This window comes from Cynoglossus semilaevis, chromosome 10, assembly GCF_000523025.1.
Source record: "Cynoglossus semilaevis isolate Cse_v1.0 chromosome 10, Cse_v1.0, whole genome shotgun sequence".
NCBI classification, from domain to species: Eukaryota; Metazoa; Chordata; class Actinopteri; order Pleuronectiformes; family Cynoglossidae; genus Cynoglossus; species Cynoglossus semilaevis.
This window is the reverse complement of record NC_024316.1, coordinates 6,208,169-6,220,508: the sequence shown is the minus strand read 5'-3', so window position 1 is coordinate 6,220,508 and position 12,340 is coordinate 6,208,169. Positions and strand designations below refer to the sequence as shown.

The 12,340-nt window shown below is 39.8% G+C and overlaps 1 protein-coding gene across 2 annotated transcripts; it reads right to left on the bottom strand.

Annotated features, from left to right (window-relative positions):
* Positions 1–601: 601 nt before the first annotated feature.
* LOC103384754 (kinesin-like protein KIF27) lies at positions 602–10,967 on the bottom strand. Of its 2 annotated transcripts, none has more exons than XM_008318402.3 (14): positions 10,421–10,967; positions 9,533–9,733; positions 8,417–9,312; positions 7,825–7,968; positions 7,525–7,677; positions 7,224–7,396; positions 6,991–7,064; positions 6,791–6,904; positions 6,493–6,704; positions 5,468–5,638; positions 5,180–5,359; positions 4,888–5,085; positions 3,573–3,771; positions 602–2,860 (listed from the first exon to the last, which is right to left on the bottom strand). In XM_008318402.3, the coding sequence occupies exons 1-14, from the start codon at positions 10,725–10,727 to the stop codon at positions 2,283–2,285; spliced, it is 3,600 nt and encodes a 1,199-aa protein (XP_008316624.1). In that variant the 5' UTR covers positions 10,728–10,967; the 3' UTR covers positions 602–2,282. The 2 variants fall into 2 exon arrangements, with proteins under 2 accessions (XP_008316624.1, XP_008316625.1); XM_008318403.3 differs by having other exon boundaries at positions 10,430–10,967.
* Positions 10,968–12,340: the final 1,373 nt, after the last annotated feature.

Here is a 12,340-nt window from a genome sequence, read left to right as displayed (position 1 = left end):
AAAAAATGAAATAAAGTTGTTTCTGTATCATATTATTTGTTTTCTATAATCTGTAGTTTGAAACACAAAAAGGTAGTTTTCTATTTATAGCACTTTCATTTAAGGACATTAGGAATAATAATTAAAAAAAAAAACGGAATGAAATACATTTGAATAAAGCCAACTACTGTGAACATGCCCTGGATGGAATAGTGTATACACGCACAGTGGGTGTGCAGAGCTACTCCTCCCACTCCTTAGGTCTGTTTGACTTCATAAAAGAGGTGTGCACTCTTTGCCGACGTAGCACAATGCTTAAAATATAGAAGCTTGAGCTTGAGTGGAATCCAAATAATATATATTTGTATATATTTGTTATTATATTATACATATATTTATAAATTATATATATAAAAACAATTTGCTCATTGTTAGCTTTCTAAAAATAACAACAATGGCCTCAATGGCTCGAGGTGATATTTAGATGAAAACCACAAGGTAAGTTGAATTTCCTTCTTCAAAAACTAGTATTTTATGTGTGAATCAGGGTTTAAAAAATTAGCACTGTAAAAATACACAAAAATGCATTTTTAATTAATATAAAAACAAACTATATATAGCTGTGTTGTGTGCAGTAGTGTGCTGTGTCACAATGACAAATAATAATTCACTTTCACGTTGGTGACCCCTGGTCTGGGAGATAAAAACATGGTATAATATGGGAGCCATAATGAAGGGCAAAAAGCCCCCCCAAAAAACAATACAAATACAGTGGAACCTCGAGATACGAGCATAATCCGTTCCAGGACTAAGCTCGTACCTCGAATCATAATATTATAAGAAATAACAGGAAAAAAAATTATATTTTCCGGCCCTCTAAAAAACAGGAAAAAACGTGTTTTTAATTACTATAGAGCCATAGAGTGCGTACTGTGGCAAGAAAACCAAAGCAGGCAGGGCTATGTCCATCAGAACTCAGATTTGAGCAAGCATACAGGCATTGCTGTCGTCATCTATAAGGTAAAACATTAACATACTGTGAATGGGACTAGGTAAGATTAAAAAAAAGAAAAGAAAAATAGCAGCCAATAGTGTACCTCTTACATAATTATTTTCTTCATTCACTCGTATCTCTTTCTGATTTCCAGGTTTTGGCTACACTCTTTTTTGTGCTTGTGGCCTTGATTTACAAGCCTCCAACCGAATCGCCCTAAATCCCGACTGCTCCAGAAGAGGATGACAAATCTGATCTGCCTCTTAAGGACCTCAATGGAGTCATCATTGTCAACCAAATTTCCAGATTGTGACGTCCAACATTTCTATACCACTGAATTCAAATGTTATACTTTGCGTCTTGTGTGTTGGTCTTATCTCATTCTCCTATGCACACATTCAGATTTCTCAGTTAAACACATACACATTTATCAACAATAATGGAGCAAACATGCAGATTTTTGCCTTTGTCCACATGTATCGAGCTAACGCAACAGCAAGGTGATTATGCTGGGGCATAATTTGAGGTTTTTTGTAGGTATTTGACGTAGTGTGCTTTGACTAAACAGGAAAGTGGTGGCTTGGATCATTTAATACATAGCTGTTTCACATACGTATTGCATTTGTGGTGTTGTTAGCACAAATCCAGATCAGTGACCACAAAATGTGACATTTCTTGGATGGTACATCAATCTTTCTCTCCATTTCAAATTCTTTTTCATTCTAAATGTCCTTAACAGTTTTAATTTAAAAATAAAGAAAGATTTTCCATCTTATTAAACAAATGGCTTTTTGTAGTGTTTTTTTATAGGTCTTTTAGGTGATCCCACAGCTCTGACTTTAATGACAATGGACACAAGTCTAATGCTTAAATGTGAAGGCAGAAATTACCAACGGACCGAATCAGGCGGGCAGTTTTGGAGGAAAGAAAAAAGACGTTTCACCTCTCATCCAAGAGGCTTCTTCAGTTCCGTGAAACGTCTTCAAGAAACCTACTCTGCCCAGTTGCCCTCGATGTGACTATTTTTGGATAAGATGACCTGGATGACTGAGAACCTAAACAGACGGCCCGCAAAGTTGTACACGCTAGATATCCATTTGCATGTATGTAGTTTAATTACACCAAAAACACAAGTATATATATAACAATAGTTGAGATAAGTATACTGCTAGTGCATTGGTCTTGTAGGAGATACATCAATGTCCACATTTATCAGCATTTATAAAAACATTTATTTACAAAGAAAGTCTCCATGGTTACCGGCGCTTCAACAAATTATCGAGTTGTGATGATTGTTTTCTGGGCAGCTCTATGAGTCTTTATCTCCGTCAGACTGTTGTCTCCTTGTGGCAGAACCAGAGACCCTCACCTCAGGCCGAGAGATCTGTCTCACCCTCCGCCGACTCAGGCGCAGTGGTGTCACCTCTAAATGTTGCCCAGCAACCTCCCTCACATTCCCATCCTGACTGTGGGACTGTGGGAGTGTCTGGAGCGGCTCATGTTCAGAAAGTTTAGTAGGTTTGTGCGCTTGAAGGTCAGAGGACATAGGAAGACCAGGGATTTGGGGTATGTGTCTTTTTGTGTGGGAAATATTGTGTGTCCTTCGCTCCGTCTGCTCCATGTGGATCACCGTGCGCGTCGTTGCCGCCTCTCTCTGTGTTTGTGCAGACTCGGGATTGGTGTGGCATTTTTTACGGCCTGCCTGGAGATTTATGTTTTGTGTTTGTCTTTGCTCCAGCTCCTGATCCTCAGGCCTCTGGGCACCACCGCCAAGTCCTTGAAGCATTCTTTTAAGCTTCCGGTTGTAGCTCTTGTAGTAAAAAAGTTCTTTCTCGAGATGCTGCAGTCGATTTGGTATTGGTGGCTGCTGCTGCCCACAGCTGTCCTCTAAACACACACAAGAATACACAAGCACAGATGGCAAAAAGTAAGTAATCTGAATATTTGGAAAAAATATTCTCACTTAACATCTATAGTTACATTTACAGTTAACAATCAAGCTACAAAGAGGGAATCTTGTAAGACCACTAGTAAGGAAGCTGGGTCTTCCAAAGGGCGAGAGTACAGAAGCTGACAGAGGAGGGCATGGTATGGGGGGTCCGGGAAAGTGATAGGACAGGAGGTTCTCCCTGAAGAGTTGGGTCTTTAAGAGCTTCTTGAAGTTTCTCTGGTAGTGATTGAGAGTTGGGTCTTTAAGAGCTTCTTGAAGAGAGGAACACTCATGTTCTGGTAGTGATTGGTAGGTCATTCCACCAATATCCTGGATTGTCTCGTGTGAAGTGCCGAAACTGCCAGACGATATATATCCTCTCACTCAAATGGTTTCAAAGTAGGCCAAAGGTTAGCTATATGTTTATCTAAATACCAAATTAAGGCCTTAACTGAAGTTATTTAGCATATTTAAAAAGAGAAGAGGCCAACATTTGCACAAGATTAAAATGTCCATAAAGCAAATTTGTAACATACTTCAAACAATTTGTCTTGATTGTCCTCAGGGGTATGACTTGCCTGTGTAACCCTCCTTGTTTCTACTACTGTATGTATCTATGTATGTGTACTGTTATCCGAGCAAACAGCCATTCCAAACAGCCATTCCTACCTTGAAGTTTCACAGACAGTCTCTCAATGTTTCCCTGGTAGTCCTTGCACTGTTTGGTGAACCTGCGATCAGCCTCTAGAGCCAAACGCTGCATGGCAGCCTCCATGTCCCCCAGAGCTGCTTCCAGCTCAGCAACATGAAGCTCCAGCTCCTCACAGTGCAAACGCAGATGGCGCTCGTTCTCACGAAGACAAACGACCTGCAGGGGATCAATTGTTCTGTTTATCCAGTGACACAATACCTACCATTGTATTTGTTATTATTAATATTAACTCCCAATTTTATGTTTTTAGTGTCAGAGTGTCAGAATAAGTGACTTATTGTTCAATATATTTACCATATTTACTAAATAATACAGATATGATATGCGGATGTGATATTCAAACATATCAGCCATCATCTGTTGCCAAGGTGAATGAAATCTGCCATAAGGCCTTCAGAATCAGTAGTGCACGTAGCCACAGCCTTAAAGTAACGGCACATAATGGATTTCCTCCCATAATGTTCTAAAACGAATCACATTTTGAGTTGGCAAGACCAAGGCCTTCAAGCAGGTGTACAGTTATTTTGGTGTTTTGAGGGATTTATTGGATGATCATAGAACGCACAGTCTCCCATCTAGCCACCTGCATCGAGCGACTTGCACCTGCAAAAATGCATTCTGTATTTTTGAATATTGACAATTGATTATATCATTGTTGATACTGTTTAACATACACTATGTCACAGCTGTGGCAGAATTGTGCTTTGTGGGTTTGGTGCTTTAGTAATGGTGTTATTAAGGCTACATGAGTTAGGTAGGATTGAATGACTTCTTTCTTACATTTCTGCATAATATGGATTATTAAGATGTGGACTTGTTTAATCAGGGCGTCACTGAAGGACTAGGTAAAAAAACTATATGGTATGCCAATGTAACTCCATCCATTCAACTCACAGTGTTCGATCACCCTAGTCCCTTATTAAGTATGTTTTTGGGCTTTGGGAGGAAGTCGGAGAATCAAGATGAACCCACACACAGACAAACTCCTTGGAGGAACTAGGCACTTCCCTACTGCTAATACTTGCTTCTGCCATTTTTGTGTTTGTTGATATTCTGGTAAACTGAATGGTTTTAAACTGTTCCTGAAAACAACTGAATGGGCTTCAAGGGATGCTGATGAGGGATGCTGCAGAAAAATGTTGTGAATCACTATTAAAGTTGACCTCACCTTAACGCTTTACCTTGACTTATCTTATTTTTAGACTTTTAGTCTCTTCAAATTCCCATTAAAAAAAAAAGACTTTACATCTCATGTGTGCTTGTTTCTCATACCTTGTTGAAATATTTGATGAGCATCTCTGAAGCCTCGGGCTGCGAGAGCTCCTTCAGCTTGCTGATGACGTCACAGACTCGGGCAGGATCGGTGATGAGCAGCTTCCTCTGTTTGTCCTTGATGAAGTTGTTTTTAAACTCTAGAGCACCATCTAGAGCCTCAATGGCTTCCTCCAGCTGGAGCAGGTTGTACTCCTCCTGTGTGAGAATACACAGAGGCTAGGCTTTATTTTACTGGACTCAAACTGGAATCTTTTCAACCTAAATAATGTATTGTTTTCTTCTTTCTGACCCCTGCGCTCAGAACTCTGTTCTCCTTCAGCTGAGCGTGCAGAGCCGCTGTCCTCTTTTGAAGCACGTCTCTTTCTTTCTCCAGCTCCTCTGTGGTGATTCCACCGTCTCCATTGCTGTGCAGATGCTCCTCCACAGACTTCAGCTGCATCGACACACACAGCAGGTCCTGACTCAGAGCCTGAAAAGTGAAACCATTTGTTTGTTTGTTTCTTTTTAAGTGCAGCTATAATAAAAGCTATAATAAACAATAAGCACAGAGTAATCTTCAGCAACAATGGATGCTGACCTGACTGGAGCGAAGCATCTTCCTCTCCAACTTGTTCCTCTCCTGCAGACAGGCCTCTCTACGCCGTACCACCTCGTCTCTGCTCCTCAACTCCTGCTGCAGCTCCTGCAGCTCCTCTCTCTTCTGCAACACCTGTTCCTCCTGCTGCTCCAGCCAACTACTTTCAAACACCTGCAGTTAGAGGTAGAAATGGAGAACATATACTGTATATATAATAAATACTAACAAATTGAAACATCTGAGATGACGTGGGAGCTTTTTCTCTTTCCTCTGCCTTAAGCTACCTTTGAGCTATGCTACATAACTTCAGTTGCTAAGGCCTTAATTTGGTGTTGTATAGATATGTTTAGATAAACATATAGCTAACATTATATTATTAACACTAATTTGAAACCATTTGAGTGAGAGGATATATCGTTTGTTCTTTCGAGTTTGTGTTACGTCAAATTAATCATTTCAATTTATTAATCATAAACAATGCTATTACGAACTAAAAGAAAGGTCTCTTCCTTAGGCTGGTTCTCAAGTCCTACAGTGAAATTCATACATGTCTGAAAGACCTTGATTATTTTTTTATAGCTCTGATACCAGGGATGGTGGCAGGAGAGATCATCAGGTGGAAAATCTAAAATTTACACATAAATGGTCTGAAAACTATTATTTATTTACTGCAAATAGTGTGACAGTGACAGGCAGAGTAACTAATTACTTTTCCACTAGGTGGCAGCAAATGTCTATTAAAACTAAAAAAAACTGAGCTAGAAGCTCAGAGCTGTTGAAGTTATCTTTCCTCAATGCCTGTAGTCATATCAGCCTTGTGTTCAACTAAACAGGCCCAGGTTGCACATTTAGGAAGTAAATTGATAACTAGGAAATCATTATATTTCATTACATGTATTTTTTGTGACATGTCTGTTTGAGGATTTTGTGCCAATGCTCAAAAATACAGTTTTAGTATGAAACATATTTTTTCATATGAAAAATATGGAAAGTACAGGTTTTTCTTTTTTCTTTTTTTAGCTCACCTTACTTTGGCCAACATCTTCAGTGCAAGGCATCTGTTCCTGCTGCATGAAGTTGTTTTGAAGCTGGTCTCTCTCCAGCCTCATCTGCTGAAGGCTCAGATACACATCTTTTCTTGTCTGCTGGTTTTGTAAGGAAAGCTCTCCCAGTATTCCAGGTTCTCTGTTATCTCCACCGTGCATGACGTGTCCGTTCACTGCCTGGATCATCGTCTCTGTCAGATGAATTACTCTACGTCAGTCCTCAAACAAACACTCTGGCTGGTTATACCTCAGTAATTTAAGAAAAAAAAAAAACTACCAGTTTTGTCCAGCTCTACCAGGAGCTCCTCCTTCATGCGTATGTTTACAGACAGGTCTTGGATTTTCCTTTGTGTAACGCTGGGTCGTGTTCTGATGTGATGGTCCTTAGTCCCTGTACAGAAACAATAACAGGACATCTCAGAGGAGGACCAAACAGAAAAGCATGCCTTCAATTTTTCTAAAAGATTTAACCTCTACCTTTGTTTCCTGGAAGTTGCATTACTCTATTTCCATTCTTTTGCTGAATTTGCCACGTTTGGTTTAGAAAACCCCTAAAATGACAAAATCAAATTTATAGTCAGTTCATTATATAATTATTCACAACAAAGTGGCCTGTGTGGAAATAATAACGGCACGAGTTAAAAGGCAGTTTTGACATGACCTTTAGTCAAAAAGAGAAACCGACTAGTAAGAAAAAAACCTAAACTCACGTAAAGGTGTGGCTAACACAATGCCCTTCCCCTTCATTCAGTTGACTCCTGTCTTGTTGTCTCACAAAATCACAAAACATCTCGTTCTTTTCATTGCTTTCTGGCAGTAGACACCTTCGATTTATCCTCAGGGCTGGCAGCGCTCTGTCCAGAGCTGCAGGACAGGAGGGAATCTGCAAATGCACAGACTGTTGTTAGCATTGTTCCTGAGAACACACGCAAATGAATCTGCTGCATATTGCTGCTGCAGGAGAAAACAAATCTTTCAAAATTCTGGGTTTTACTGTGAGTAAACCCGTACCTTTCTGGGTGGCTGCTCTTCATAGCTGCGTCTGGTCAGAGGGTCGCTGTGTGGCCTCTTGTCTGACTTCCCAGAAACCACTGCTTCCTCCACCATCTCAGCAGCTGCACTCTGTAATCTTACGATGCCTCTGCGAAGGTGATCGTTTACAATCTGTCGGCCGAGTAGTTGTTCAATCAATATTTTTTGTGAAAGAAATCAGAGACAATTTAAACCTTAAAATTAACTGACAGAGATGACATTAATATTTAGCATCAAATAGTAAGTTTTAGTATTTTCAATTCGACCTGCTCTCTATACCTGTATATGATTATGTTCCTTTTCTTTATCAGAGCCTTTGAGGTCGAATGTGTTTTTTTGCAGACTTTTCTCGGCTTCCGTCTGCACCTGTCGTAGTTCTTCATTCTTCTGCTCCAGCAGCTGCTCCTGTAGGTTCAGTGCTTCCTAAGAGCGAAAGAATGCAAATCTGTTGAATATTCATTTTCAGTGGTACAGGAGTAGAAGATACTGGTACACAAAGCTACAGTGCCCTCTAGTGGGTGGCAGTGTGAAAATATCAAAAATGTGAAATTGTAGATTTCAATATATAAGTCGCACCTGAGTATAATTCGCAAACCCAGCTAAAGGATGAAAAAAAGGTGCAACTTATAGTCCGGAAATTGGTAATACAATTATTGGACAGAGGATGGAAGAGTAGAGAGACTCCAGAGTAGAATAGGATAGAATAGAATAGAATAGAATAGAATAGAATAGAATAGAATAGAATAGAATAGAATAGCCTTTATTGCCATTGTAACACGGAGGTAGAACAAAACTGAAGAAAGAGAAGCCAAAAGAAGAAGAAGAATCAGTGGTGAAGTTCTCTCTCACATTTTATTAATTCTGTTCATACCTGACATCTGTTCAGCTCTTCTCTCAGCTTAAGCACCATCTCGTGGTCATGTTGGTCTCCACCCCCATCTGAATCGTCATCGTTATCGATCAGATGTGCATTATTAATGATTGCCAGTCTATCCTGCCAGTCATGCAGCCGGTCCCTGAAAGACTCGCTCGGGGACGTGTCAGAGAGTTCTAGGAGTAGAGCTTCAGCCTCTTGAGCCAAGAGTCGGTACTGTCTAAAGCGCTCCCCTTCTGAACCCCTCCCCCCTGATCTCTCTCTTACCATCTCCTTCTCCTTCAGTAGCTCTCTAAGAGTCTGCACTTCGAACTCGAGCTCCGCGAGGCGAGCAACGATACATGATTTGACCTCTGTGCACGTGGCTTTGGGGCTGTTGCGAATGTGTCGGGCCTTGGACGCAAAGTGCAGAGCTCCCAGGGTTTCATCGGCACTGTGGTGAGAAGGACTGACACAAACCACCATCAGGGTGTGAGAAGTTCCTCCTAGAGCGTCACGGAGGAGGCGTGTGATTTTGGCGTCACGGTAGGGTATGTGTATGCTGTGTCCTGCCCGTGCAGGATTGGACAAAGCGCTGATGACTTTGCTGAGAGCCAGCAGGCCTGTGTTGATATGAACCGACTCTTTCAGCCTCACACCGGTGTTGCCCGTTTTTCCAGCGCGCTCTGACCCGGCCAGATCAATAAGGCGAAGTTTAGAGGTTCGTACAGACTTAACGGAGGAGTTGTCATTGTGGCAGCACTGTGCAACCCTGAGGGTGATGATGGTATGAGAGCGACTGGAGCGCTCATTCATTCCCGTGATGGCGATTTGCCGCAGTGTTCTGCCTGTCTGTAGAACACTGAGAAGCTCTTCGGCTGAATTGATGACGATTTCTTTGGCTCCCATCACCACTGGAAACACACACAACCACACAACAGTTGGTGTGTTAAGTCAGCTCTTCTCCGGATATCAGGCCCTAGAACCTACATTATCCAACTCTTTCAGTGGCGACTAAAGATTTTTAAGCATTCATTTTACAAACACGGCCTAGACAATCATTGATGTACTATGACTAAATCATTATGAAACAAAAATTATGAGTAAGAAAAGGAAACAGAAAAAAGGTCTCACCGGTGTTTCCTTTTTCGTCCTCTCTTATGTGAAACACTTTGTGTACACCGGGTTGCTCCAACAGGTCACGCAGCTCCTCTCTGTACAGCTCCATGTATGTGACCCACACCGTGGTCTCCATACTGTCATTATTGTTCTTTTTCTCTTCCAACAGTGAGAACACATCTTGGGCCACGCGGTCTATGATTCCCCCCTCTTCATCTGACAGAGGGTTTTAAAGGAAAGATCTCAGAAAAATCTCTTCTATGTTCAGTGGGAGCAACATATAAGCTGCACCAAACAAAAACGATGTATGTATGTATAACCACACACTTATATAAAATTATATATACATTGATTAATGTATGTGTATAGTGTGTATATAAATATACATGGCTTTGTGTATGTATAAATATATATAAATACATAACAAATATATACATATATAAATACACACACATATGTGTGTGTATTTATATTTGTTTCTATATATTTTCCACATATATTATACATATATATAAATATATATAATGGTGAGCAGCAGGCTGCTTTATATATACTACATATATATATATACATTTATTTTTTATATATATGTGTGCATATATAAATATACATGGCTTTGTGTATGTATAAATATATATGTATATAAATACACACACATATGCGTGTATATATATTTATTTCTATATATATTATATATTTTCCACATATATTATTTATATATAGTAATGAATGAATGTTCTAATCAAATCATATGTGATCCATAGCCTATAAGATGTACTATAAAAACATAAAAACAAAAAATAGCCTATAAGATGTACTATAAAAACATTTAAAACAAAAAGCTTTTTCTTTTCTTTAAAAAAATGTAAATTTTTCAATTTTTTTTTTAATATATTAACTGACATTCCCTACCCAGATGGCCTCCTTCCATCGTGTATGTTTTTCCTGATCCAGTTTGTCCGTAGCAGAATATGGTGGCATTGTAGCCGGTGATCAGGTGTTCCACCAGCGGCTGGACACATGACTTGTAGACCTCGTCCTGGTTGGCTGTCGGTCCAAACGTGTGGTCGAAGGAAAAGAGTCTTTCTGAGCCAAACAACACTTGTGTGGAGCTTGGCACCAATCTCACACACTTCTGGTGTCTGTGGAGTTTTTCTTTTGGAAGCAGAGGCCGGATTCGGACCGCCACCCGCACAAAAACTTCACTCATTTTGACAAAGAAACAAAACAAAAAAAACCTAACATGGATTAATGCTGTAGTAGCATAGACGTGGAAGTTCTGTCACATTTCAGCAGCCCTCAGTTGCTCCACAGTCAAACTTATAACAGGACGGTGTTATTGTTGTAGTTTGTTGAACTTTGCGGTGTTGGGAATTCATTGTATTCTTTGTTATGTTGCATTACTGCTTCCCTGCCTTTGTCACGGCAGTTTGAATGCATTAGGTTACATTACTACCATTGTCTGCATTTTTCAGTCTGTTTTGTTCTGGTTTAAAATAGAATGTAAAGTTCAAAGGTTTTAAAGGATTTAAAGTCCAAACCTAATGGGCACAATTTCCTCATCCAGATTTTATAAAAGGATGAATTCCTTCTCAATTAACTGTATTACAATGGAAATAATTGTTTGTTGTCTCGTGAAGTGGAAGTGAGGCAACAAGACTGTGTTTTTATATGTATTTTTTTTTTCTTCTTACAACACACAGACTGGCCCACGGGGATCAGATGCAATTTTGTTGTTACTGGTGATGTCATATCTAGCCATCGCTAATCTTGCTGTTCATATTGCCATAGTTAATGCAAATAATGTCTTTACTGTGCTTATTTCCAATGTTTCCATTGGAAATAAGCACATGCTATGTTAGAGCACATACATTTTGGTTTTGTTGTTGTTGGTCTGTGAAAAAAAGATTTACATTAAAAAGGAATATACATAATAAGAAACAAATGCCACTGATGTGTGTTATTTTAAATTTAATTTATCATGTGTGTATAATATTAAGCTTTGGTTGTTCCAGATTCAATATTTACGCAAAACTAAAGTTGTTTCCATGTGAAAATTTTCTGGAGAGAAGGAAAAAATGCACAACTGCCGTCAATTTTACAATAAATATTAGGTTTGGCTTCGTCCAAGTTTTTAATTTTTGTCCAATGTTTCCATTGGAAATAAGCACATCATGTGTGGTCCAAGTTTTTAATTTTTGTCCACTGTGAGTTTGAGTTTGACACCCCTGATTTAGAGGGTCTAAACATGCAAACCAGTAATGTTCTTGCCATGAAGACAGGCGATCGATCAACATTTGCCACCGTATGGTCCTGATGACAACAGTAAGACAAAATAGAGAAACTAGCATTGCTGCGCTGTATTAAGAACTAGTGTCAAAACGGCAAAAGATCCTTTTGACAATAAATGTGTACACTGTATACATGTACACTCACACTGATAAATCCCCCATTGTTGGAAGGGGCCCGGTGCACATACTGTAGAAAAGGCTCTACTTTGTTCCAGAGGAAGAGCAACAGGGGGCCCCGCTCTTCACCTCTTCCTTCCGGTTTGCTGTTGAGCTCTGCGGTGATCAAGGGCTTTTACTTTTCACCATTAAAATCTCTTCCTGCTCATGCACGAGACTGGTGCACCTACTCCAACAGGTCACTCTTCGCTTCCTTGTTATTCAGTGCGTGCCTACTTTTGTTGTTGCACCAAACTAAAGTGAAGTCTTTGGAATTGAGTCTTAGTGTCCGCCTGTTCGTTCCGTTTTTCTCTTCATATCAGAAGTTTTTCTTCTATATTTCAAAAACATAGTTTCCTCTAAAAGTTGCACTTTT

Coding starts and splice junctions, on each gene's coding strand:
- LOC103384754 (XM_008318402.3), bottom strand. CDS start 10,727: ATGAGTGAAGTTTTTGTGCGGGTGGCGGTCCGAATCCGGCCTCTGCTT. Junction 7,678..7,824: donor AGGAACATAATCATATACAG/GTATAGAGAGCA, acceptor CTCGGCCGACAG/ATTGTAAACGATCACCTTCG. Junction 6,905..6,990: donor GCAACTTCCAGGAAACAAAG/GTAGAGGTTAAA, acceptor GTTTCTGTACAG/GGACTAAGGACCATCACATC.